General features: G+C 33.4%; 5 protein-coding genes and 2 long non-coding RNA genes across 7 annotated transcripts in view; 2 read left to right on the top strand and 5 right to left on the bottom strand.

Moving 5' to 3' along the window:
- LOC109587166 (uncharacterized) overlaps positions 1-4,096 on the top strand; it is a 6,557-nt gene extending 2,461 nt beyond the window's left edge. Inside the window, exon 3 of the mRNA XM_020003402.1 lies at positions 4,035-4,096. Coding sequence (XP_019858961.1) covers positions 4,035-4,096 — 62 coding nt within the window. The remainder of the gene's footprint in view (positions 1-4,034) is intronic.
- Positions 4,097-4,248: 152 nt separating this feature from the next.
- LOC109587167 (uncharacterized) lies at positions 4,249-8,110 on the top strand. The gene is made up of 12 exons (XM_020003403.1): positions 4,249-4,284; positions 4,327-4,329; positions 4,400-4,405; positions 4,455-4,524; positions 4,569-6,727; positions 6,781-7,019; positions 7,075-7,108; positions 7,257-7,351; positions 7,420-7,494; positions 7,549-7,593; positions 7,644-7,892; positions 7,937-8,110. The coding sequence occupies exons 4-12, from the start codon at positions 4,509-4,511 to the stop codon at positions 8,019-8,021; spliced, it is 2,997 nt and encodes a 998-aa protein (XP_019858962.1). The 5' UTR covers positions 4,249-4,284; positions 4,327-4,329; positions 4,400-4,405; positions 4,455-4,508; the 3' UTR covers positions 8,022-8,110.
- Positions 8,111-8,364: 254 nt separating this feature from the next.
- LOC109580160 (putative ankyrin repeat protein RF_0381) lies at positions 8,365-11,154 on the bottom strand. The gene is made up of 2 exons (XM_020003401.1): positions 11,085-11,154; positions 8,365-10,691 (listed from the first exon to the last, which is right to left on the bottom strand). Exons 1-2 carry the CDS (start codon positions 11,152-11,154, stop codon positions 8,905-8,907), a joined length of 1,857 nt encoding a protein of 618 aa, XP_019858960.1. The 3' UTR covers positions 8,365-8,904.
- A 693-nt stretch (positions 11,155-11,847) lies between these two features.
- Positions 11,848-12,312, bottom strand: LOC105314683 (uncharacterized). Its single transcript, XR_002187426.1, has 3 exons — positions 12,225-12,312; positions 12,134-12,173; positions 11,848-12,059 (listed from the first exon to the last, which is right to left on the bottom strand). It is a non-coding gene; the product is annotated as an uncharacterized LOC105314683 (long non-coding RNA).
- A 1,017-nt stretch (positions 12,313-13,329) lies between these two features.
- LOC109587169 (uncharacterized) lies at positions 13,330-13,903 on the bottom strand. The gene is made up of 2 exons (XR_002187427.1): positions 13,729-13,903; positions 13,330-13,669 (listed from the first exon to the last, which is right to left on the bottom strand). It is a non-coding gene; the product is annotated as an uncharacterized LOC109587169 (long non-coding RNA).
- Positions 13,904-14,372: 469 nt separating this feature from the next.
- LOC109587168 (uncharacterized) lies at positions 14,373-16,903 on the bottom strand. The gene is made up of 4 exons (XM_020003404.1): positions 16,649-16,903; positions 16,254-16,604; positions 16,095-16,211; positions 14,373-14,869 (listed from the first exon to the last, which is right to left on the bottom strand). Exons 1-4 carry the CDS (start codon positions 16,704-16,706, stop codon positions 14,382-14,384), a joined length of 1,014 nt encoding a protein of 337 aa, XP_019858963.1. The 5' UTR covers positions 16,707-16,903; the 3' UTR covers positions 14,373-14,381.
- Positions 16,904-17,364: 461 nt separating this feature from the next.
- LOC100639458 (unconventional myosin-If-like) overlaps positions 17,365-18,061 on the bottom strand; it is a gene marked incomplete at its 5' end in the record, with an annotated part of 9,744 nt that continues 9,047 nt past the window's right edge. Inside the window, 2 exons of the mRNA XM_020003400.1 lie at positions 17,365-17,584; positions 17,944-18,059. Coding sequence (XP_019858959.1) covers positions 17,508-17,584; positions 17,944-18,059 — 193 coding nt within the window. The remainder of the gene's footprint in view (positions 17,585-17,943; positions 18,060-18,061) is intronic.

Here is an 18,061-nt window from a genome sequence, read left to right as displayed (position 1 = left end):
ATGACCCGATTTAAATGGGCTATAGTACAGGGTATTTTTCAGAATTTTGGTGTTTTCTTAAAATGGCCGTAACTTGAAAAATTGAAGTCGGAATAAGTTCAAACTTTCTACACAGCATAAGGACATCAATATTTATCAGAAAATGTAATTAAAAACTGGGGTGATTTCGGAGCCATTTTTTGGAAAAACCATGGGCTATAACAGGGTATTTTTCAGAATTTTGGTGTTTTCTTAAAATGGCCGTAACTTGAAAAATTGAAGTCGGAATAAGTTCAAACTTTCTACACAGCATAAGGACATCAATATTAATGTAATAAAAAATTGGGGTGATTTCGGAGCCATTTTTGGAAAAAAACCATGGGCTATAGACTATAGTACAGGGTATTTTTCAGAATTTTGGCGTTTTCTTGAAATGGCCGTAACTTAATAATTTTAAGTCGGAATCAGCTCAAACTTTCTATGTAGCATAAGGACATCAATATGTATCAGAAAATGTAATAAAAAATTGGGGTGATTTCAGAGCCATTTTTTGGAAAAAACCATGGGCTATATAAGTATAGGAATTTTTCTCAGATTTTAGCTCATTTTAAAAATGATCATAACTCAAAAATTTTTTATTGGAATCAACTCAAACTTTCCATGTAGCATAAGAACATCAATGCAAACAAAAAAATATAATAAAAGTTTGGGGTGATTCCGGAGCCATTTTTGAAAAAAAAACATGGGCTATAGCTTTTATTTTTTTCAAAAATTGGCTCGTTTTTTAAATGCTTATAACTTGAAAATTATTTTTTGGTAATAGCTCAAACCCATATTTTTCTTTAAATCACAAAGCCAAACTAAAAACTACAAACAATATGCTGTACATTTTGTTATTGTCAATAAACTGAAGCAAAACAATAAACTGAAAGTAAAGACTCACCGACAAGAGCACGCAGGGCAGGATCATCAGCAAACCCGAGATAATCACCAACAAAATTCCTATTAATACTCAACCTCTTCCTCTCCTTCTTATTCAACAATATATCAGATGCTACAGAGAATTAAGAGTTACAAGTGTGATGCATTGAATATATGAATGTACATGTACATACATGTATAGTACAATGTGTATGCATTTATGTATTGCGTGTATATACATGTACATGTACATGTACATGTATGTATGTGAAAAGTGTAGTACATGTAGTTTATATTCATTGGTGATGTATTGAGCATATGAATGTACATAATACATACATGTTAATGTACATATTATTAAAAAATAGTAAATTGTGTATGTACATGTATATATGCATAAATTGTGTGTATGTGTACATGTACATGTACATGTATGTAAAAAGTGTAGTGTATTTGTTAAAGTGAAGTATCACTCACTTGGAATTCAATCGTTTTGTTGTTTTGTTATAAAGATAAATTTAATTAGCTACAATAATTATGGTACCTTTTGTCAATTACATAATAGCAAGAGTACTCTTGATAATAGTGAATAAAATTATATGAAACTTGGAAATGTTTTGCCATCATTCTTTCCTTATCAACAATAATGACATACATCATATTGTATTCACTCATAATTTTTGTACCAACACTGCAGCTGGCAACATTTCACATGGTATGTTAATGGTTTGATCAATGGCAGCTTACTTTTTGAACAGTAAAACAGTGGCTGGATCTATTCATGAGTACCGTACAAGATGATTTATTGGCGAGGAATCAATATTGGCCATTGGCAGTTCTATGAAGAAACCGCCAATATAAAATCCACCATTTTGTTTCAATCTGAGCATGCTCAATGGCACGTGACACAAAATTGCCAATTTCTTTCCAGAGGCAAATTTGCCAAATATTACTCTCACCAATAAATCATCTTGTACAGTAGTAGCAAGAAAAAAAATTTATGATTAGACCTACATTGATACTAAAACTTTTTAACAAAAAATTTTATAAGTAGACTATTTTCACAACTGTAAAGATCTATAGAATATCTATGGCTTCAGGCCCAGTCAAAAAAACTTTAGAAGAAATGAGGAGATATCATATAATAGATCTACTAAAAAGGTTAACTCCTCAGTCATTTATCGTCATTTATTGTATGTACAGTCCTTTAATATCTATTCGTTCTAATACTCTCTCCTCTCTTTATTTACTTTTCTCTCTGTGTTATTGGGAAGTCAGACAAGTTCCTGACTCTCCCTCACTGAGGACACTATCCCTTTAGTATATTGTATCTGTCTCTCTATCTTGCTTGTCCTGTAAAATATTAATAATAACAATAATAGTAGTAGTAATAATAATAATAAATGAATAGACTGACTGTTAAAAAATTCTAGATCCGCCCCTGCCCTGATTTACTGACTGATATCTAAGCGATTTTGACAAACAGCTGAACAGCGGGCTAACTCAGCCGAGGGGTCCGCAACGAAGAAAAATCTGGTACACTTTCCAAAAAATCAAAAAAATCCAGTAAACGAATCCAATAATCCAATAAAAATCCAATAATCCACAGAAATCCACCAGTAATCCAGAAAATCCTTGCAATAATCCAAAAATCCAATCAGTAATCCAAAAAATCCAAGGAAATCCAGTCACAATATTCAAAGATTTACTGTCTATGATTTATTAACCATTAAAAAATAGTTAAATAACTGCTATTATTAAATAAGTGGTAATTTTTAATAGTTAATTGACGATTATTAATAGTTAACTAACCATTATTAATAGTTAATTAAACTAACTGATGGTTAGTTACCTTTAATAACATGGTGGATACTATTTATTGATGTTATATGATCAAAAAATCCAAGAAAAAAGTCCAAAAAATCCAACAAGAATCCAAAAAAATCCAAAAATCCAGTCAAAATTTGAGTGGATTTTAAATCTGGTACACTTTTGGAGGCCGTTTCGGACCCCTCGAACTCAGCTCAGAGACTGTCTTTTTATCGGACCAGAGACAGACCCGTCGCCTGACTATACAAAGTTAGTGACAACGGGATCATGGATAAGCCATAGTATAGCGTCTCGAACGAGGCATGTGAACGAGGTCTTGACCCTCCCCTATTTTCATGAAATAGATCTATGATCAATAGATGGTTTTCCCATTTCTTGCGCCATACTAAGAATATATTATACACTACTAGTTTATGGCCAAAGTACTATATCCATCTATTATAGATAGATATCTAGGCTAGCACATAATACCTTTATGCATGATAATACGACTCGTAATATGAGCCTATAGCTGGCATCAATCATTTTACCCTGAGAACTAAATCTTTACTAAACACATGTACACAATTTAAGGGAATTTTGTGACTGAGTCGCTTCTTCATCACTTTCATTATAAGATATTGCTATCCTCCTCTGCATTCTTAATGACATTCCTGGAAAGAAAAGAATGCAGAGAGAGTACTGAAGGGATGCACTTATTTTTTAATTATCAAAGAGAGTGGTTTTAGCTACAGGAGCCTGCAATGATGCTCAAAAGTGTGGTTTTATGAGATTTGCAGTATAAATATTGAGGCAAGAGTATCTTAGCTCACCACAACTAAAAAACTTGATAAATATTTTATTGATAAATGGCCAGATCTACACTAATTTTTGTTATTTTATTGATAAATTATCAGAGAAATGAAAGAAACTGTTGGTTGCTAACTGTCTGCATGTATTTTCATTCTGTTTGTCATAGTGCATGCTGGCTGTGTGAAGGATATTTGTGTGGCTCAAATAAGTTCCATTCATCTACATTGAAAGTCCATAGCTCAGTTACAATAACTTACATGTACTTTACAGTTTACACAAATGTTGTACCTACTCCAGTTAATGCAAACATTGTGTAGCTATCTATACTCAAAGTGATGTTTATGAATAGTAGATATATATAATAGTACAAGTTACACTGAGTTTCATAATTACAATAAAGTACAAACTACTATTTTGCTGTACTGTACATTAATATCCAGGCTTGGCTTTTAATTTTTTGCTAAAATTTATGTATGATTGCACCTGATTACTCTAATTTGTATGCTATATAGTTAAGATTAACTTGAACAATAAGGAAATGTCTGAAAGGACAAGGGTAAGTTCCATGATGTAAACTTAAGTTGTTTTACGCAATTTTTTCACTATTTCCATGGGCAACCTCAGCATTTATCAGTAAGTTATTAAAGCATAACAATTAACGAGAGCTATAATGTTTTGCTTTTATAGGAAGTAAGTGTTGCTATATTCACATTATAATTATTAATTCTACTTTGTCCTTTCTCTGCATTAAATCAGGCATCAGTAAGTTATTTTTCGCATATTAATTATTTTATTTTTGTACAGATAGTAAGTGAAGACTGCAATATAATTATTTGATTTATTTGTACTCTCCTATACTTTTAATGACTGCTATTAGTTTCAAGTAAGGAACTGATTTTCCTGTATAATTTAGTATACTATTATAATAATAGAGAAAGATTAACAATGACAAGAAAAAAGAAACACCTGTACAAGCTATAGCTAAAATGAAACCCAAAAAAGGTAATGACATGTGAATGATAATATTTATGAATGACTTTGAATAGATTATTCTTATGACAAAGAAGTTGCAGAAAAAGAAGTCAATGTTGCCTACTCACGTATTATGCTTCTTGGATCAGCTGGAGTTGGGAAAACATGTTTTACTCGATCGCTCATGAAAGAGAAGTATCAATCTGATACTGATAGTACCATTATTTCTGATGTTAAATCAGTTCGACCAATTGATACACCACCAGCTGAACAACAGGATGATGCCATCACAACAATTAAATCTCCATCAGATAAGCCTTTAAGTAGGACTAAAGAGTTTATCACTCCTGATGACAAAGAGGAGCCTCGTTACAAGTCATCTCATAATCGTTCTGTTCGGTTCAAAAGCCACATGCTTAGTGAAAATAAAAAATGGAAGCAAGTTGATGAAAATGATGAAATTGATGAACTTGCTTACTTAATCACTGCAGTTTATGATAAAGATTCTGGTTCTGAAGATCTTCGTACTGCAGTTGCTGCTTTGCTGTTGTATAAAATTGAGTCACCATTTTGCCCTTCAGATTTTTCTAATCAAAAAATTCACAGAGAAGAAGTTGATTCATTTCTTGAAAAAGCAATAAAACGTGCTCAAATGATTGGGCCCGTGCCAATACAAGATATAAAGCCTCAGCCGTTCATGCACATTTGGGATTGTGGAGGGCAGGCAGTGTTTTTGGAGATTCTTCCTGCTTTCCTCTCATCACGTACAATGTTTTTTCTTTTATTCAATGGAGCTAAGAGTCTCGATGAGAAATGGAAAAATATTCGAAGTAAAAAAGGAAATATGGTGTGCGATGAAGTAGAAAGTATTTCGACTAAAAATCTGCTTTTTAATTGGATGGCAAATATTCATCATCACTTGGCCCGAATAGATGAAAAAGGAGCTTTTCTCAGTTATCCTCGCATTTATTGTATTGGTACACATGGTGACCTCATAAATCATGATGAGCAGATAGCTGCTATAGAAAAGATGAAGAGCACTTACAAAAATAAAGCATTTTCTTACCTGATAAAAAAGGTGCTAATTGTTGATAATACAACTGCTGGCAGCGATAAAGAAGATCCAAATTTTTCAGTTATTCGGGAAGAAGTTAGCGATTTTACCTGCAACAAGCTAATTGTCAAGACACCAGTCAGCTGGGTGCTGTTTCGTAAAGTTATTAAATTGCTTGGTACAAAGGTTATCGGTTTGAAGGAGGCTCATAAAATTGGTTTAGCTTGTAAGATCCCCCACAATGATGTTCCTAAAGTTCTCCTTTTCTATCATGATCTTGGAGTTCTCCTTTACTATCCGTTTATCAAGGGTCTTCAAGATAGAGTTATCATAAGCCCCCAGTGGTTTGTTGATACTCTTGGAGAAGTCTTTACACTTGAAGGCAGAGAAAACCAAGATGCAACAGAAGCTATGTGGAATTTATTACGTGAGAAAGGTATTCTTGTTCAACCTTTGTATCAAGAGGTTTGGAAAGATTGTAAAGAAATTGAGGCTGATGACTTGATGGAGCTATTGGTTCATTTTTGTCTTGCTGCTGAAGTTGAAACAGATCAATTCTTTGCACGTAATGCTAAGCAATATTTTCTACCTGCTGTGCTAAAGTCATATGATACTTCATATCTACAATCATCATGCGATGATGAACCAGTTGCCCGAGCAACTAACATTTATATCACTTTTAGCACCGATTTTGTTCCTCCTGGCTTCTTCACTCGTTTTATTGCATCATTTGCCAAGGTCTCGTCATGCAAAATTTGCTTTGAAGAAGGTGTTTTTCGAAATCGTATTGTTTTTAAGTTTGGAACTCCAAGTGTCAACCAGGTTACTTTCACTGATCTTTGTACTACAATACGAGTTAGTGTTGAGCGTTACAGTGATGCACCAAATATAACACCATTCAGTAATACTTGCCAAGAGTTGAAGAGCTTATTAGAGAAATGTGGCAATGAAGTAGATATTGCCCTAGGAAATCATTCTGATTTTTCAAAAAGCATAGAGATATCAAGAAAACTGAACTATGAGTGCACTGCATGTGATAAATATGAGCTTCACTACATTTCTCCTGCTTCAGGTCAGACGGCTAACTTGCCTTTTTGTTGTCAAAAAAGGAAAAATTATCGACAACCGACTCCTGAAGAATCTTATTGGTTTCCCAAAGAAGAGCAGACAGCTGAAAATGTAAAAATGCAAATATCAAAATGAATTATTATTGACATAATGATTCTTTACAGGTACCTGTCACTATTAGTGAAAAGGAAATGGCAGTAATATCGAAGAGAGTAGGTGACAAAGCTGATACTCTTGCTGCATGCATGGAAATGCTTCTAAAGTTTAAGGCTCTCCAGCAAAATCCAGCTCATAGTAATAATCCAATGCTTCATTTGCTTTATGAGTGGAAGAGTGGGGGTGGATATAGAGAAGACTTGATTGAAGCTCTTAAAAGTGCTGATCTTCATCAGCTAGCTGATCAGTAAGTGTTTGTACAGTTTGACTGTTATAATTATAGTTTATCTATATATTAACAGAGTTAAAGTCTCAGACTACAGACCTGCCAGTGGTGTAAGTTTAACTGTATGAATAAAAAATAGTTTAAAAGATAATTATGGTTTGTCTACGTTTGACTCTCTTAGGCTACTAATAAGAATGTATTGTTATTCTGGCATGAATTAACAATAATTGAATTAATACTTTTACTATTATACAATAGAGACTTTCTGTTGTTAACATTCGCCAACCAACAAATGAACACTGTTCAGATTTTGACCCTTCTCAAAACGTTAAAGACATTGAAGCCAAAAATAGGTTATTTAGGATAGTATCCTTGGTATTTTATTTACTGTACACGTTCTTATTTATTTGATTCTATTTAGTATTTCAAACATTGAAATCACTGAAGCAGGAGTTAAAGCTACACGAGGTTCTGGTCAACTTAATAATTCATATACGTATGAATAGTCTAATTTTGATTGTCCATTATGCCATTTTTGTTTGTATAATAGTGACCAACAGCATCAAGAGCAGCAAAAGTTTTCTGAAGCATTCTGGTACAAAAAAATGTTGCTGAAATTATTCAATTTTCTTATTTTCTTATTAGGGATATAGAAGATGACGACTTGTTGCGTTCATCTAATTTTTTTGATGTTAAAGATATCAAAAAACTTGTCGAAATTTGTGATGATGATTCAGGGTATCTTCAGTCAGTAATGGATAAATACCAACATAGTGATGCACAAACCATTGCAATTCAAGTTCTTCGTGCTTTGGTAAGAAAAAATCCTAGCATTACTAAGAAAGATCTGAAAAAGAAACTCCATTTAATGAAATTTGAAGAAGCTGCTAATAAGTAAGGAATTTTTGCAATATAGTTACTATTACATTAATTTGTAGTCTGTCGGAGCCTTTTGAAGCTACTAAGCCTGCTCCTCAGGCTAGTCAGCCTGCTCAGTCTAACACAAAATGCTTTGTATTATAAAGCACCTTTAGTATGGACTTAAACTTATAATTTTTTACTATTAATGTTTTATGTACTTTTTGGAAAAAATGTAGTCTTTTAAAATAGCACAATCCATATAAAATTAATTTTTAAAAGTATTATTAAAAAATAAAAATAATCATTATTAAAAACATCAGTTAGACTAACAAAAATAGTTATAATAATTTAATAGTTATAAGGTGTAATGGTATCATAGCAATACAATGGTTCATGGTACATGTATAATGACACAAAATAGGACATGGTACATTGGTAATAAGGTGGTAGGATGTAATGGAGGAAGGTGGCCATGGGTACGTTAGTAATAAGATGATACTAGGTATTTGGTGTACATGGTAATGATAAGATGACAATGGTGGTTAAATGTCAAACTTAGTATAAAGGTGTTAAGATTAATGGTGATACAAGTTAAGATATTACACAAGTATTGTATAGGTGATATTGGTAGCCATTGGTGTATGGTGTAATAGTAGAATGGTGATACAATGGTATGTAAGGTGGTGGGATGGTGATAAGGTGGTGATAAGGTGTGATAGGTGTAATGGTAAGATGGTGTTTAAGATATGATATTGTATAGGATTGGTAACATTGGTAACCATTGTGGGTATATGATGTAATGGTGATGATGGTACTAAAGTGGTGTATGTTAGTTAGATAGTGTCAAGGTGGTAGAATAGGTAATGATGATGGGTTAATACGATGGCAAGATGGTAATATTGATTGTGATAAGATATACATAGGATTGGTATAATGATATTGGTAACCATTGTAATGGCGATGATGGTACAGGTACTACAGTGGTGAACAATGGTAAGGGTGGCAAAGTGGTGCAATATATGTAATGATGATACATAATGAGTGCTTAAGATATGTCTTTTTTTTGTGCGTCGGTCTGTTGTTGTTCAAGTTTCTCATGGTAAGTTTCCTTCATTCTTTTTTCTTCCTTCATCATATCAAATATCATATCATCGTTAATCTTTTGAAGATATTTAACTACTGATGAATCAGGATTAACTGATTGAGCTATATCAATATCATGTGGACGAGGTTTTAAACTGAATACGTCAACTAAAAACCGAACAAGCTCTAAATTAGAACTCTTACTAGCAAAATAAAGTAGAGTTTTCTTGTCACGAGTTTCAGCTAGTGCATTACAACCAAGTTCTGTGAGAAATTGTATAACTAATTCTAAGTTACCAGCTTCACATGCTCCATGAACTGAAGTGTATCCATTATTATCAGGATCATCAGGATTATAATGACAACTATTAATGAGATACAGTGCCATCTTAATACGATTGAAGAGACATGCATAATGAAGAGGAGTACGACCATTATCATCACAAGGGATGTAGTTAGAAGCTACTTCATCCTTTATGTACTGATATATTGTAATATTGCCTCTTTCTGCCAATATGTGCATGCAAGTAATGCCATCCTTATCTCTTGCTTTAGGGTCTAGTCCAGAATTGTCAATTACAAGTTGTACTAATTCCATATTCCCACCCTCACATGCTGCATGAAGTATAGTGCGCTTTCTACTATCCAAAGTATTAATACTATCAAGATGAATACTACACAAGTAAAGAAACACATCAATATGGCATTTACTGCAAGCTGCATGAAATACAGTGGATCCTTCATTATCAGTAGCTGTAAGGAGATCATGATGAGTAGAACTACCAGTAACTGAAGACAGTAAAACTTCAGCGATATCTTTTTGACCAGAGGCAACTGCTATGTGTAGTGGTGTCTGTCCTTTCTTGTTAGTAATTAGTAGATTGATATTAGTAGAGCTTGTTAGAAGTGATACCATCTTCTGTTGTCCTCTTATACAAGCAAAGTGTAATGGTGTGCCACCATTTTTATTTTGTGCATTAATAAGTAACCTTGGTTTTATTTCCAATAAATATTCTAATATTTCAAACCGTCCATGTACAACAGCATCATGCAGTGGTGTACAGCCTTGATGATCAGTTGCATTAGGATTACAATAATTATTATCAATGAGATACTTCAATACATTCAAGTGACCCCTCCCTACTGATATGTGAACTGCTCCAGACCCATTATCATCAGTAGCTGATAGATTACACTTCTTACTAATAAGATATTTAATAAATTCTAACTGATTGAAGTACACTGCAGTAAGGAATGGGGTATGACCACATCCTCTGACTGGTAGTTCAAGTGATGATGGTATGTGTTCTACAATGTACTGGATCAAGTTCAATCTTCCATTACTACATGCACAGTGAATAGGAGCCATTCCTTTTTTATTCACAGCACACAGATCTAACTGATGATTCTCTACCAGATGTTTGATAAAGTGAGTGTGACCATTAAATGATGAAAAGTGAGTAACATTCGAACCTTCGTTATCTGTTAGGCTCAGACTACACTTGTAATCCTTCACGTATAATTCCAGTAGTAAAATATCACCAAATACAGCAGCATAATGAATTGGTAGCTTACCATTACTGTCAGCTTGATGAGGATCTAACTGATAGGTAGTTATCAATTCTTTAACGAGAGATAAGTTAAGAGACATTGAGGCATAATGTAAAGCAGTGAGGCCATTCTTATCAACTGCAGTAGGAGACAAACCTTGTTCAGTAATAAGATGTACTAACGTGCGTCCTTCATTATCTGTTTTATTAATATCACAATGCTGTACCTCAATGAGATATTGAGGGATATCAATATGACCATTACGACAAGAATGATGAAGACATGTCATACCATCATTGTCAGTGATATTAGGATCACTGTTATGATTATTAATAAGATATTTAACAGAATTAACACTGCCTGACCGACAGGAGTAGACTAATGGTGTACAGCCATAGGTATCAGTATCATTAGCATTGAGATTATACTGAGATATGATATAACTTAGTACACTAGTAGAACCTGACAAGGCAGCATAATGTACTGGAGACAATTTAGCTTTATCTAATGTACACCTGATATTATATTCTTCTAATGCTTTCACTAGTAATGTACTGCCACTCCATGATGCTAAATGAAGTAATGACTTACCATCATTTGTAGTGGCATTGATGTCAAAGTTAGGCCAAGTGCTAGCTTTATTGAGAAGTGAAGAAAACATTTTAACTCTTTCATTCCGTTTGATAAAATCAATATTTGGTTTTATTCTAGTATTATTGATAATACCAATACTTGATGTATCACTCTGTGCAATAAGCTTACTATACACAATACCAGCTGGAATAAGTGTAGTTGCATTGCATGCATAATGTAAACATGACTTGCCATTATCATTAACTAATAATGCTTCATTACCTTGAATACTAACGATATACTCAACAACTGATGATGAAGCAAACCATGAAGCAAAATGAAGTGGAGTTGTACCATATTGAGCCTTTACATCAATGGATAATTGATATTGATTTAAGAAGTAATTATGAAGCTCAACGTTATTACTCATAGATGAGTAATGCAATATGCCAGATCCATAAAAATCAGAGGAATTTGGTGAGAAGGGGTTCAGTGATTCAAGCTTGTGGACTAATGCTAACTCTCCACTTTGACAAGCTAACAATGATAAAGAAGCACCTTCACAATTAATCTGAGAAGTATTACAATTTCTCTCAATAAAAAATTCCACTAGGTCAGAATGGCCCCCCATTGCTGAGTACAGTAATGCAGTGTTATTGCTATTGTCTGGTTGATCAGGAGGAACGTGACATGTGTCTACTAGATACTGTACTATAAATAAGTGGCCTTTATAAGATGCCATATGTATACTAGATACACTATTATCATCACCTTCATTAGGATCAATACCATATTGATGGATGAGTAGTTGAAGGATCTCAATGTGTCCACCATATGATGCAGAGTGTAATGGAGTCCAACCATGAAGACCACGATGATATGTGCTGTAACCAAACTTGTCAAGAAGCCATTGTACTTCATCTTTTAATCCTCTCCAAGCTGCTTCATGTAGTGGTGTACTGGTATTCTCATACCATAATGGATCACATATATCTATAAATGAAGAATAATGTTGTGATACGAGTTATGTATGGAAGGAGTGATTGAAGGTTAGCTCATGTACTTACCAATATCAGTGGATGAATGCTTATCCTCTTCTATTGAGAACTGTAAAATTAAAAATAATATTAAAATTTGTATTTTCATGACATAACAAACCTCTCTTAGATCATATTTATCTTCACCACATGTTAGTTCAGTGATGCCAATACTAGCTAACTGTTGCTGTAGCTTTGTAGTTAGAGGAAATAATGAAGAGCAAAAATATTCAGAAACAACGTAACCCAAAAAAAGAGAGCCAATGTGAATAAAACAGAAGTAAAGATCATACTCAGGAATATCTAAACCTTTTGGTATTGCTCTACGAAAAAAGAATATGTCATCCAGTGTGTAGTCAGAACGATCTACTTTGGCAATCGTTACTCGTGTACCAGGAGGAACACCTTTTACACCAAACTGCACAGCATAGGTTATGAATATCATTATTATCCTCCTAATGCCATGGAGGATGCTGCTACATCAATTGAAGTAGTGGATGGAAAAGCATCATTTTCTATTCTTGTAGTTGCAAGCAATATCTCCTCCTCCTCTACTGCAGCTACTGGGTCTACTGTGATTAACTCTTCTACTGCAAATATTGAGCCTAGTATGATCATCTATCCTACTACTGTGACAAACTCCCCTACTGATCCTAATGAAGAGCTTCATGTACTTCAATACTGGATTGAACCAGTAAAAGAAACTAATGCTGCTGCACCATCAAAGCTGTGCTGCTCTTGAACTTATTTGAACACTATTGTGTCTAAACCTATGTATTGTCTGTGGTTGTAACTATATTTTTGATAATAAAATTATCTTTCTCCTAACTTTTGTTCTACCATGCTTGTTTTAAATTACATGTTACAAACAGATACATATCACTGCTACTCTACATACCAACACCTGTATCAACAAGTTTTACCATAGATATTAGAGTATAAAATAGATATTAGAGTATAATAGACATTTTACTAAAATGTCTCTTGTTTTACAACAAAGTAGCAAGCATAGAACTCCCGATAAAAGGAGTGGGAGCAGGAGTAGGCGGAGTAGGAGTTTGCTAAATAAAAGTAGGAGGAGTAGGTGTTTGCTAGGCCTATAGGGTGGAGTCATAGATATTAGAGTAAATCATAGATATTAGAGTAAATGAAAGGGATTGGAAACTTCCGTTCGCGGCAGGAAATGCTAGTTACCCATACAATGATAATTTCTCTATTTATAGGAATTTTTTCAATTTTACAATAGGATTTATTAAGAAAATTATCAAACATTATGGAATAGTACAACTTCATAATGGTTTTTCTCAAATTGTGTTTATGTCACATACATTAAAGTATGTGCGTGCCCTCAAGTGTACATCAAGCTTTGCTTTCATATCACATTAAAATGTGCCAATCATTGAGCTGTAAAGAAAAAGGTACAAAACGAAGGTCTTCGCAAAAACTTTGAATTGATTATAAATCAGTCACCAAATCTGTCATCGGAGCCATTTATGTTGCATGCCCTCCATAATAATGTATAGAATAGTTGGTAATAGTTAATTCTGGTATTGCTTCTTTTGTATTCTAAAAAAGGGTACAAAACCACAATATTGAAGGTATCAAGTCACTAAATCAAACTTTACCCATAGTTATCAATATTATTTTACTTCAAAAATTAGACAGACTGTAAGGGAGGTATCTGTAATGCCTTTAATTATCATTTCAGAGGACGAACACAAGTCACTTTAGAGTTATGAGTTGAAATAGGACGCCGAACAGTGAAGGAAAAGGCCCGGGAAGGGTAACTTGCCTATGTTGCTAGGCCTATGTTGCTAGGCAACCTAATAATCTTAATGGAATAATCCGCCCACGCAACGGAAGTTTCCTATCCCTTTCATTTACTCTACTATCTATGAGTAAATGAAAGGGATTGGAAACGGGGCATAGCAACAGGAAATGCTAGTTGGGTTACCACGTGACAACCATCAGTGTTTTGCCATCTCCTCCGTTGGTGAAGTTGCTCTGGAAGGATTTTGAAGGAAACTTGTGTTGCTCCAGGATAGCGCTTGCTTATAATTTATAGCCTATTGCACAAAGAATTTTTACAGCTACCTACAGCAAGTTTTTTGTCTCTGTAAAGCTATGTTGCAATCAGTTATAGGTACAACAAAATCCGTCTATTTTCGGTACACTTTAGCTCTTGTAACAAACTCATACTTCATAGATTCTAACTCTAACCTGTGTAATTACTTTGGAAAGTGTAAGGCCTTTCATATGATTATAATGGTTTCCAGTTTTACTTTAGCATGTTTTGAGAAAAGGGAGAATAATGAAATAAATGGCATTTTAAGAGTAAAAATGGGCTGTCATCAGCATCTTTCAATAGTCCACCACTGTTTATAAAATAGTCCTTTAACTTCTCTTCATATTCTGACCAAGTTCTCTTTAACGAACAATTTTCTGGTAGACATACTGCAACAAGTTTCATCATAAGTTTATAGTTGAACCAGGATATGTATTTGTCTTGTAGTACAGTGAATAATTTTGGTACTGTTTCTATGTGTTCAAACTCTTCTCTAACTGCTTGAGCTGTTGTTTGCTGTCCCTTTTTAGGACCAAATAATGACTTTACATGTGTTTGGAGGTAGTCAATAATTTCAGGTAAATCCCTTGATTTGAATGATTTCTTTGTTAGTCGAATCGCTTCATCAAATTCTTCCTGTAAATCATGCAGCTTGCTTGCTAAATGGAAACTCTTTTCAGAAGAACCATATCCATCAGTACCTAAAAATAAATTTTTTGTCACTGGGTAGCTATTACATCATTCTTTTGGCATGCAATGTAAGTGAACACTAATTTGAACGTTAATCTACTAATTCACATTTGAGTACTTAAAGTTTAAATTGGAAAATAGTTTATGGGCTAATTTTGATAACTTCATATGTTTATTATGTTGCAAATTTAAAAGATAAAAAGTAATAATTGTACAAAGGACAAAAAAATTGGAATAGAAAAATTTTATCACAGTGACTCACAGTTATGACTGATAATAAAGCAAAAATTATTAATTATTATGTTGAATTATTTGATTTTCCACATAATTGGCATATTGTGGAATGCTTGTACAACAAGTCTATAATAGCTATTAGAATCTCATTACTCATGATATGATTGATTACAACAGAATTAACAAATAGCATTAAAAATATCCTAAGGACATATTTTGTGCAAATGCGTCAAAGTTTAAATTCGCAAATTTCTGTCAAAACCACAAAATATAGAGTAACTCGGGGGGCTATTTTGACCCATTTCTGAACTATGATCTAATTAAATATTCACAAAGTTATAACTCACTCTTCTTTGCTTTATTTCATTTATTTTATTTATCAATAAGTTTTATTTTGTCTATTCTATTTATACTTCATTGACATCAGCAAAATTCCACTTGAAGTGTGAATAAAAACAGTACTTTTCATTGACCTAGCTGTTATAGGGCTATTCTGACCCTCCAGATACTAACTAGTATACGAAAAAATTGAGCAGTGACCTGGTCTAAAAGAATTTTCAAAATTAAAGCATATCAAAAGCATTGATGTGCATTCATTGTGTTAGTGTGGTTTCAAATTAATGTGCATCAATGCCCATTATTTCAGCTGTATCACAAGGTGCATCAAAGCGCTTTAAAAACTGTGCCACGTGATTATGTGTAAAGCTAATGAACACAAATTTTAACCAGAGTTGCTATCCACACTTTATAAATATCAAGCCGTTATGTAGTGCTGGTAGTTAGAGAATTCTGTGCTAAATAGACATGTCTTTGTTTCAGTCCTGTACCTGCTATAGTAAAGAAATTACAATAGGAGAAAAAATACTGTCCAATTGGGGCTATTGTGACCATTGCACATGGATTTTGCATTCGTTTATACGGAGGGACAAAACAGCCCTAACTTACTCTAAAGCAATTTTTTTAATAATTTGATTATTCTCTGTAAAATGTGCTATTATTTACATCTTGAATTATTTGATTTTCCACTTCCAGATGACATTGCAGCATCAAAAGGAGAGATATCTCTTCTATTGGCTGGTAGTGGGAGTAAAATGTCATTATCATTTGAGTTGTATCTTCCTACAAAAATACTCAATATCATTCCTAATCCAATTAATATACCTAATGAACCAGGTGACATTCCTTCATTATGAGTAACATTAATAGAGACTCCCACAGTAGCTGGTAAAGGATGTTCATGAGCTATTTCATCAGCTAATGCTGGATCACCTCCTCCTTCTTTAACAGCTACACACACTCTCCTCCAACAAGGAATACCATAACGCTCATAATCATAATCCTTCTTCAACCAATGCTCAATAACTTTTTGCAGGCAAGATACTGCATTTCCATGAGAGGTAGCTTCTATGATATTAATGTCAGTTATTCTCAAACGTAATGAAATGGCGAATGACTTCCAACTAGCAGAAATAGACTTCACTTTATCATAGACTGAGTGATACTCATCAACACCTGAAATATACTTTATTAAATGTCAAATATACCCACAAACTCACTTAGTTCTTTATCACAAACGTTTATGAAAGAAGGAGAAGATGAAGAGCTTGTAGCCATAGCTGGGTTGAGAGGAATTTATACACCCACACAAAAGACAAAACCACCAGGACCACCCATGCTAAAATACATCATTCACCAAGTCTATTCAGCTATTAGAGCCAATGACAGCAACCAACTACTGTACAGCAGTTACACCAGTAAAAACTATAATTTTAATAAGAAAATTGATATTAGTGAAGATCAGTTGGGCCAAGGGCACAATATTCAGTGTCAATTAAGTTCTCTGATCTTAAAAAATATTCAATGCACAATGCTAATAAGTTAGAAACTTCTAGTAATCAATAAAATAATTTTAATTTGTAGGCTTTCTGGTAGTCTACTTCCATCAGAAGCTACTCAGCTACTAAAAATCCAAAATTCATTTTTGAGTCACCTTGACTAGTTTTTATACTGACATGATTATTTTCATTATTATTGTTTCTTCTTTTTACTTTTAATTTTGTATTTTTTAACTTTAGTAAAATTATTAATGCTAGCTTGCTATATATGCATGTAGTCATTACACTATTAAATAATAACTATTTCATAATTCTTGACACTGCTCTTGCTAACAATTACGTATGCTATACCAATAATTGTCACCTCATTACATTAAATATAAACTGCAGAATTAGTTGCATGCAGTCTGTACACGTGCTGACTCAATGTAAAACAATTACACAAACAAACTCTTTTATTACTTAACAGACTAGCTCACACATTACTATTAAACAGTAATTGAACATAATAAAAATAAATGTTAATAAATCAGTTTGCCTATCATAATACACACCAGTAACTTGTTACAAGTGTCTAGAGCTACATTTCCTCTACATAATTGCTAGGAAACAATCCTTCCTTGCGTCCAATTTTACCAGTCCACCATCCAGAAGGATCTGAAATAATTAATAAATGAGAAAAAGTAGTTTTATGGCAGTATTAATTGTCATAAACAGTAATAGCAATGCATTCCCCACAATTTCAGCTTCTTTGAATTTTAAAAGTTGCTCAAAAATCAGGTGAAAAGGCCTGTACTATAGTACAGTGACTATGGCCAAATTTCACCAAAAATGGCTATGACAAAAATTCTTAATTTTTATGATTTTTCTGATACATGATTATACATGTTCTTATGACACACAAAGTTTGAGCTAATTCAAATCAAAATTGAATCTTTTTATGAATTTTTAGCCAAAAACAGCTAGGAGAAAATTCTCCATTTTAATAATGTTTTCTGTGTAGTACAGCCATTTACCTTTCTTTACAAGTTCAATAGTGTCTCCTTCTTTAAATGTTAGTTCATCAGTATCATTAGCATCATAATCATATATTGCCTTACACTGAGGGAGCATCTTTGGCTTAGCAGCAATAGG

The sequence above is a fragment of the Amphimedon queenslandica genome, unplaced genomic scaffold, assembly GCF_000090795.2.
Source record: "Amphimedon queenslandica unplaced genomic scaffold, v1.1 AMPQUscaffold_12668, whole genome shotgun sequence".
NCBI classification, from domain to species: Eukaryota; Metazoa; Porifera; class Demospongiae; order Haplosclerida; family Niphatidae; genus Amphimedon; species Amphimedon queenslandica.
This window is presented reverse-complemented; position numbering and strand designations above follow the sequence as displayed.